We start from the raw sequence: 9,140 nt of genomic DNA on the forward strand, positions 1-9,140 counted from the left end.
AAATAAATTTTAAGTCTAAGAGTATGCGAAACATTTTCAACTTCTACGTGTTGAATTTTGGCAAAATATTATAAAAACGATTGTTCCATTTCCGAAAGGTTTAAGGAAGTGTTGGACTTCAAGCACTATAAAATGAATCTATGCATTTGATTTCTAATCATTCCAATTTGGACTACTTTAAGATGAATATACTAGCTCACTTATGTGAGTGGTGTAATATTTTGATAGAGTGTTATTATAATTGGAGCTGGGAAGAGAATTTTGTGTGATTGTTATCTTCTTTTCCCAGGACTAATGACATATATAATTGAAAACTACCATAAACTCTATGGATATTATGTAAAATTTATTTTTATTTCTTATTTTTGGGAAGTAGAATAAGGAAATCTGAATTTTATGTTTGAATAAAATGTATATTAATAAACTATTTAAAAAGGTGTGATTGTTTGTGAACATTTTATAGATTATTCATTTATTTTTGGAAAAAATACCTTTTTGTCACGAGTCTAATTTTTGTTTTTTTTGTTTTTAAGTTTCAAAATGTTACTCAGATAGTTCTAAATTGTGGGTTTGATTTCAATTGAGTCCTTATATTTTAAAATGTTGTATATTTTTCATTGACATTTGAGTTTTGTTGGAATTTGGTCCCTATATTTCAAGATTTGCATTTTTTTTATTTATAAAATACTCATTTTTCTTCTTCAATGTTAATGTTTGTTAATAAATTAAAAATAGTTACATGAATCATAACTAATTAAGTTTTATCGTATTTTATCATTTTTAAAATTAAATTTAAAGTTTTACTTCATAATTATTTTAAATTAATTAATAGATATTGACATCAATGTTCGAAACCTTAAGACCAAACAGAAATTATACCTCACAAGATATTTTTCAGTTCATTTATTTATTTCTAAGAAATAACTCTTTCCTAGTCTAAATTTGAATAAATAATTTCCGAAACCAAACTCACCTTTTTTTTTTATTAAAAAATTTGTTTTTCGGCTTCTAAAACGTAATTTCAACCTATTTTTGAGAATACAAGTCATGAGTCACGTATAAAATAAAAATAAATGAGCCTTGGATAGACCAATTCAAAAAGAGTTTTGTTTTAACCATAACTTAGTCCTTTAATTTTGAATTTTGTTTTATTTTGGTCTTTAAATTTTTAAAAATGTTCATTTTAGTCTCTAAACTTTTAAAAAGTACTTATTTTGATCTCTGCTATTAAGATCTTGTTAACCCCTTAAACATAATAGTGAAATGAATTATATTTTTGGATGATTAAACTGTCAAATAAGTCCGAATTAGATGGTAAAGCGATTTTCTATATGAGATCAAGTCATTTTGCGTCCAAGATTTTGGCTGTCCACTATTTTGGTTATTTTACTTTACATTTATCTTACTCAACTCAGGCTAGACGCAATTTCATCCTTAAACATATTTTATCTTTAAAGAATTAACATAACATTAATAGTAGGACTAAAATAATCATTTTTTAAATATTCAAAGACTAAAACGAACGTTTTCTGAAATTTAGAAACCAAAATAAAATAAAATTCAAAGTTAAGGGAATAAAAACGAATTTAAACTTTTTTTTTCTAGTGTAAGAAAAAGAAAACAATTTACTTTAGAATTTTATTGGTTGTATGACAGATGTATGTAGGGTTGTTAACAATTAGAGTGGGACAAAGATAACCATAGCTTTAAAATTGTAAATTTAACGACTTATTAAATATATTAAAAATCATAATTTAATATTTTTAATTCGGAGTATTCGTTATATCTACTCAAATCATTTATTTATTTTAATTTCATTTTTTATTTTTCAAATATGCACTTGCAATTTTATCCAAATTTTCTTTAATTATGTTTTTGAAATACATTGTCTTCTAAAAAATAAAAAAAAAAGTTTAAAACATGTCAATCATTTTTTAAATAAGTTATATTCTAAGTTCGATGGTCGAATTTGTGAGGTTGTATTTATTTATTCATCAGGCTCCAAAAGTTTTTTTTTTCTTTTTTTATATAAATAAATCTTTATTATTATTTTTTTAAAATAATGGGTCTACTTGATTTTGTAGTTTTAAAAGCATACCATACATTTCCTTTTTTCTTTTCCCTTCAGTCTGTATTTGTTTTGTCCTCTTATTCTACACTTGTAAAATTTTAAAATCAGATGTTCAAATAATTCACTAAGTTTTTTCAATTACAAAAACTAAATAGTACGACTTTGTTTAAATTGGAACTAAATTTATACCATTAAAACTTTGAAAACTGAAGATTCATTGTTTTTTTTTTTTTTTTTTTTTTTTTTTTTTTTTTTTAATAAATCTAGAGATCCAATTAAAACTATTTTCAAATCATAGAATTTAACTTTTATCTTATAGTATGAAAAAAAGATTGTTGTAAATATTTGAGAAACAAATACAAATATAATTAAAATGAGACACATATATCTTGCATTTGTACTAATATTTAAGACTAGATTATATATAAAAAATCTTGAACGTTGTTATTTGTTTAAAAAAATATCTTTCATTTTTTATAAAAATTACAACACTACCTTTAATTATTCATACATGTTTTATACTTTTAGAGTAGAAATTCTTTTAAAATGTTTAACGAAAATTAGGACCTGGATCGATATGGCAGTGACATATAACAACTATAACAACTGGCAATTCAAAAATTCATTTTAAACCATTGCCACATCATTTGAAGTCTAGAGTTTAGAAGTAGTTATAAAAGTTTATAGAAGTCAAAGGTTAATATTACAAATTTTCATAGTATATATGAGCATTCTTGTAACAGAAGTCCTAGGTGGTTTTTCTTTTAACATATTTTTTGTCGTTGAGACAAAATTCTCCACGTTTGTTGGATTACAAAGGAACATTAACTTGGCGTAGGGACTAGAAGACTGAAGAAAAGGCAAAGGGAAAGGGGTCCACTTTACAGGCTAAGCGAAGCAAAATTAGCCAATGCCAATTCATTTGAAATCACAAACCCCATCTCTTCCCTTATCTTTTCTTCTTCTTCTTCTTCATCCATCGCCCATCTCTCTCTGTTTCTTTTCCTTTCATTTCCATCAGAAGAATCAGAGCATGGCCATCACTCTCAGCCTTCCAAAACTTCCCCATATAACTCCCATTTCTTCCTCCAAGCTTTCCCTTCCCTCCATTCCAACGAATTTGGCCTTCTCTCAAAACCCCAAATGCCCAAAAACTTTCTTCATTCAAAATCTTCGTAGTCTCAAACCCTATACTCTTCCTCTCACCGCTCTCACATTGCCTTTCTTCCTTCATCCACAGGTCGGTTTCTAAACTCTTATTGCGGCTTTAGTTTGTACGATTGTCGAATTCGATTTGATTTCATTGGTTTCAGGATGCTCTTGCTGTTGGAGGGGAGTTTGGGATTTTGGAGGGGAGGTCATTTGCTCTCATACACCCTCTTGTTATGGGTGCTCTTTTTGTCTATACTCTCTGGGCTGGCTATTTGGGCTGGCAATGGCGGCGAGTCAGGACGATTCAGAATGAAATTAATGAGCTGAAGAAGCAAGTGGCTCCTGCGGCTGTAACCCCAGATGGGAAGCCAGTTGAAGCACCGCCATCTCCCACTGAATTGAAGATTCAGCAGCTCACAGAGGTATGTCTTAAATCTTAACCTAATCAATTATCTATAAGTACAGCTAAAATCTGAATTATGGGTAAGTCTAGATTGTGTTTGTGACAAATATATGTTTAGGGTCTATCCCATAAAAGAGATGACATAAGTGTTTTCCTCAGATATGGGAATTTCAGTTGTAAAATAACATGGTCAGGCTTTGAATATTGTAGAATGGATGGGATATGGTTGACTATTTGAGAACGAATTTAAATAGTTTATGTGGAAGGGAGGTTTTTAGGGGTGTCCTAAGTTGCACATAGATTGAAAGTGATGAAGATCAAAGGTTTGTTAGTCAGTGACTCAGTGACATATCTCGAGTCAAGGGAGGAGTAAAAAGAATGGAGATTTGGGAAACAAAAATGAAGAAGAAGAAAACAATTGAAAAGGCATAATCCTTCCAATGTTGATATAAGAGATGCTTACATTCCAAGAAGCAAATAAGTGGGATTAGAACCATGTCCTAAATTCTAATGGGCATGAATAGAAAATATTGATATTTGAACAACTAATCGTTACTTTCATGAAAATTTAGAGATCAAAAGTATTTTTTAAATTAATTTTTTTAAAGAAGTTAAAACACAAACTATAAAACCAAAAAAATATTGTCTCCATCCTCCTTTCTAAATCAATGAATTTTTTTCTTATAAAAAACCAAAAAGTATTAACAACAAATTAGAGAAAAGAAGTCAATGAACTCGCTGGGTTTCGATTAGGGCTAAAGATAAGCGATCGATTAGTTGGGCCGCCCGACCTGTTGGAACTCGTCCTAGTACTGGATCCACTCTTCGTTCCCAGGTTATGTCTCGACCCGACCCCCTTACTCGGCCTTTATTGAAGAAGTTGATCCTCTTGAATGAGTTGGACCATTTGCATTTTGGCCTTAAGGCCATCGGGTTTTAATTTGCGCATCTCACTCTGGATCTCATCTTTGAGCCCACAGACAAACTTGCTTTCTAGGACTTTATCACCTAACTCCTTTAGGCCCGCTGAGTATCATTCAAACTTCCTTCGATAGTCCCTCACTGTCATCTCCTGTTGCAACCTTATCACCCTCATGTACTGGTCAGCCTCACTTGTCGAATGGAAATGCGTTAGGAACAATTCTAAAAAATGCGCCCAACCATTGATACCAGTCTAGTGCTTCACCTTCCAAACACAACATGACAACGTCTAGCTTGTCTTTTTCTGATAATCGGTTAACCACAAAATATCGCTCCACGCGGTGCAACCATCCATCCAGATTTTCTTCGTCTTCTCCCTTGAAGATTGGTACCTTTAATTTCCTTTGTCTCATGTTGAACGACATCTCCTTGCTCCCAGGTGCGTGTATTCTCTCTACTGTGTTTTTTGTTCGTTCTTGGCTATCTGGTCGGGTGGATGAATCTTCTATCAACCCCTTCCTTTTATCCGTCACCGTCCTGTCCGACAATGGTGTCTCCTTGTTGCTATTGCCCATGGCCTCCAATCAAGATAGAATCGATGCCATTTGCACAGTCATGTTGGCCAACCCCTCTTTGACTTCGTTAAATTGTAGTTTCATTTTTTCCTCTATTTTCACGTGTTTTTCCTCCATAGCAACAATTTTGTTCTCCATCTTCCCCACCATGCCCAAGCACTGCTCTGATACCAAAAGGATAGACCTTAACCTTAGCCGATTCTTATTTATCAACAACAGAGGGAAAATTTGAGAGTTCCCCAATCTCCCTAAATCTCGAAAGAGATATTCACAACCAAATGATTACCGGTGCCCCCTCATGGCCCCAATGACCTTACATATACTCTCTCTCTCAGCCATGGGCCCTTCATAACTAACAATATACCTATGGCCCACTTCTTATTTTAATTTCTAAATTATTCTTAGCATTCCTATTATCCATTTTCTCCTTTGCATGTTTCCTCCGTACGTACACTTTTGTTACTTTAGGCATCCAGGGTCTATCATTTAGCTCCGCTGCTGTTGGTCCTGATTATTTGGCAATGTCATCTATATTTGAAAATATGATAAATATGAATCCCGTACTTGGTTGTTTGAAGCGCCAACAAACAAATTCAAGACACTCCGATCATTATTAATATTTTGTGGAAAAAGATAGTTGAAAGTGCAACTACAAGTGGTCAACAAAAGTGATATGTGGTTAAGCTCTATTTGGAAGATTGTTTGAAGGAAGACAATGAGGTGGTCCTTTGTTAGTGATTATTAAGGGTGTGAAAAAGAAAGATCATAGCTATATAATTAAACCCAATATCTGTATTGGCAAAAAATTTCTGGGTGGAATCTACCTCTGAAGAGTTGACTTTTTTTATTGATTCTTTTTCTTTTTCTTAGAATGGGACAGATCCCTTGATTCTAATAATTTCAGAATCAAAATAGAAAGGAATAATCTGTATAGTGAATGCTTACCGAACATATCTGATGCCATTGGTTTTTGAAGTTCAGGAGAGGAAAGAGTTGATCAAAGGGTCCTTCAGAGATAGGCATTTCAATGCTGGTTCCATATTATTAGGATTCGGAGTTTTGGAAGCCATTGGTGGAGGCGTAAATACATGGTTTAGAACAGGAAAGCTTTTTCCTGGCCCTCATTTGTTTGCAGGAGCAGGTAAAACAAAGGCTTTTGCTTCTGAGCACTTTTTTTTAGAAGTTGACTTATCATATGAATGTGATGTCATTGCATTCCATTCCATTCCATTCCTAGATTCCTCTACTTTGGTACTTTAGTCTGGTTTCAACTTTTTGATACCTTTGCAACCCGAATTCGAAATGAGATTCGGGCAAACTATGAAATGGAGAGGATCTATTTCTGTGTAGTTGTGATCTGATATGCATTTTGGTTTTATTTTATTGCTAATGGGCAGGGATAACTGTTCTCTGGGCACTGGCAGCTGCTCTTGTACCTGCAATGCAGAAGGGAAATGAGACAGCCAGAAATCTTCACATTGCCCTGAATTTTCTGAATGTTATACTCTTTATATGGCAGATTCCCACTGGAATTGACATTGTCTTCAAAGTTTTTGAATTCACTACCTGGCCTTGATTTACTGATATTCCATGTAAACTTCCTTCCCTTTTCCTTATGGTCTGAGGTCTCTGTCTCTCTCTTCCTCAAGTCTTAAGTACATGTCTGGACCTTTTCTTTCCACTTCCCATCTCCTAGTTCTTGCCTCCTGCAATTCTTCTTCCCTTCAGGTATGACTTGTTACTCAAAGAACTCGAAGTTGATAAACAGCTACGTTTCAATCTATGTCATTTTTAACCATCTCCTGGTATAGCTGTACGTTTCAACTTGTTCATTTTTAGAGTCTGCAGTCTCACTGGTACGGAGAAATGCTGCAGATTCCAGTACCTAGCCAACAAATCAAGAAATATTGTACTTCCAACTGACGTGAGACTATGTTTGCATCTTCAACGCAACTCAAATCAACCGACTGCCCCTCTAGACGGCCCAAACTAACAAAGGACCAGCCCCAACCCTGCAGTCAGTTGGCTCAATCAAACTACCACACAGAAGAAAGTACTGTCTAGGGAGCAGAAGCATCTCCTTCTTCCCTCACTTTTATCAACAAACAATGCTTATTCAGATTCAGAAGGAAGTCTGTCCAGTAGAGTCACTGTGATTTCTTCCATGTTTACATATTTCAAAGGGTTATGATATTAGCAATAATAGTAAAATACAAAGAGGATGCTTTTCTTTCCCTTGTTTTTCACCCTTTTCTTTATATCTTATTTGTGTAATTGTTCTTTAAGGAAGCATTTCAGGTTTTTTCTTTCACTATGATTGCTTTCTTGTTTCCCTACATTCAGAATCGCTTCTTCTTCTCTTTGAATACTCCATCACTTTCTGCCTCACGCTTTCTCTTACAGATCCACTGGTTCCAGTTTCCAACTATAAATGATTGCAGAGACAAAGCTTCAATTATCACCGTCTTTTCATTCTCTAACTTTCCGTTCTCTGTATTTTCATTTTCTCGAGTCATAATGGCCAATTTTCCTCGCTTCGGTCAGGCATGGCAACGTCTTTCTACAATCGCCCGCCCTGCTCCGGCTGCCGCGCCACCTGCTTCAGAACCAGAGCCCGAGACTCTGCTATTAGCTCCAACCACCCAAACTGATCAACCTTTCGAACCCTACCCGCCGGCGGCGGCTGCTCCGCCATCTTCCCCTCAAAGAGAACCCACTCCTCGTGTTTCCTCTCCGGCGAAGAAAGCAGCTTCACCCTCCACATCGCCATAATACAAAGCTACCGTCGTAAGTGTGGCCAGCCTGCCGCTGAAACCCGCACGATCGCCGCCGGTCTCCCCTCCACGCAAATCTTCTGACCCGAGGCATTCCATTAGCCCTAATTCGTATCAAGAACCCCTCAAGCCAACCACGCCACCACTTTCATCTCTGGCTCAGCCAAAATCTGCAGATGTGACGATGATTCAATCCGGAATCAAGCCGGAGGTGGAGCAGAAAACCGGCCCGTACAAGAAGCCGGATCGGCAGACAGAATACGGATCCGGTAAGCCGCCGGTGAACCTACAGGCGGAGGCTATAAACCTCACCGGACATAACGTAGGCGTGGTAATGGAAAATAACGAATTATCCAATAAAACGATCAGGCGGAGAAGTCATTAGGAAGATCGAAACAGAAACCGGCGTCCGGCAAGAAAATGACGAGGAGAAAAGTCGCGGAGCAACCGGATTTCCGATGACGCCAATCCTGAACAGCAATTTCCAAGAAGTGAACAATTCAGTTCTGTGTAATTCGTCTTGCGGTGGGCGTGATCCGGGGCTGCATCTTGATTTCTCCGGCAAGTCAAAGGATGATGCAGCCACTGTGGACGGCGGCGAGAAATCTAAATATTAAAGAGAAAGACAGATGAAATGGTTACAATTTTTAAAGAAGCAAATACTTGAGATTTATATTGGAAAATTTCACGAAATAACCAAATCTCAAAAACTTTGATATGAACGAAATATTCCTAAAAACTTATCAGTTTTTGGTCATGTGAAATGCCAAATTTGCCCCGAATTTAAAAAACTCCTCAAACCGCATCACATTTCTTATTTAATGGTTTCTTTAGCTCTTCTATTTAATGCAACACTAATATTTCACCGACGCATTTATTTCCAACTAATATTTTACCAATAGCATTGAATAACATTGATATCAAGAATGGAAGGTCACTCTCTGTTATTCATTTTTTGTCGAACGCTTTTTATTCTTCCATTGTTTTTTTAAAGTTTCAGTACAATATCCTCATTATCGATCGTTTTCATCTTTGTTCATTTCATTGTGTCTTTCGGTATAGAGGACGATTTGTGTGTCAGATTCATAAATGGAGAGAATGTAAGTGATATTCTACACATGCAATGACATACACAAACATTGTAACTGATTACACAATGAGTATTCTTAAGGAACTAGAACTGATGTCTAGAACATATCGTGTTTCTTCGGTGGACATGCATATAATTAGTTTGGACGATGGAT

The 9,140-nt window shown here is 35.2% G+C and overlaps 1 protein-coding gene across 3 annotated transcripts; it reads left to right on the forward strand.

The window, feature by feature from the left end:
• Positions 1 to 2,982: 2,982 nt before the first annotated feature.
• LOC120075410 lies at positions 2,983 to 7,460 on the forward strand. Of its 3 annotated transcripts, none has more exons than XR_005481333.1 (5): positions 2,983 to 3,311; positions 3,385 to 3,645; positions 6,104 to 6,263; positions 6,520 to 6,850; positions 6,962 to 7,460. XR_005481333.1 is itself a non-coding variant. In XM_039028789.1 (4 exons), exons 1-4 carry the CDS (start codon positions 3,105 to 3,107, stop codon positions 6,696 to 6,698), a joined length of 807 nt encoding a protein of 268 aa, XP_038884717.1. In that variant the 5' UTR covers positions 2,983 to 3,104; the 3' UTR covers positions 6,699 to 7,460. The 3 variants fall into 3 exon arrangements, 1 of the variants encoding a protein (XP_038884717.1); XR_005481334.1 differs by having other exon boundaries at positions 6,971 to 7,460; XM_039028789.1 differs by having other exon boundaries at positions 6,520 to 7,460.
• Positions 7,461 to 9,140: the final 1,680 nt, after the last annotated feature.

Source organism: Benincasa hispida, chromosome 1 (assembly GCF_009727055.1).
Source record: "Benincasa hispida cultivar B227 chromosome 1, ASM972705v1, whole genome shotgun sequence".
Classification (NCBI taxonomy): domain Eukaryota; kingdom Viridiplantae; phylum Streptophyta; class Magnoliopsida; order Cucurbitales; family Cucurbitaceae; genus Benincasa; species Benincasa hispida.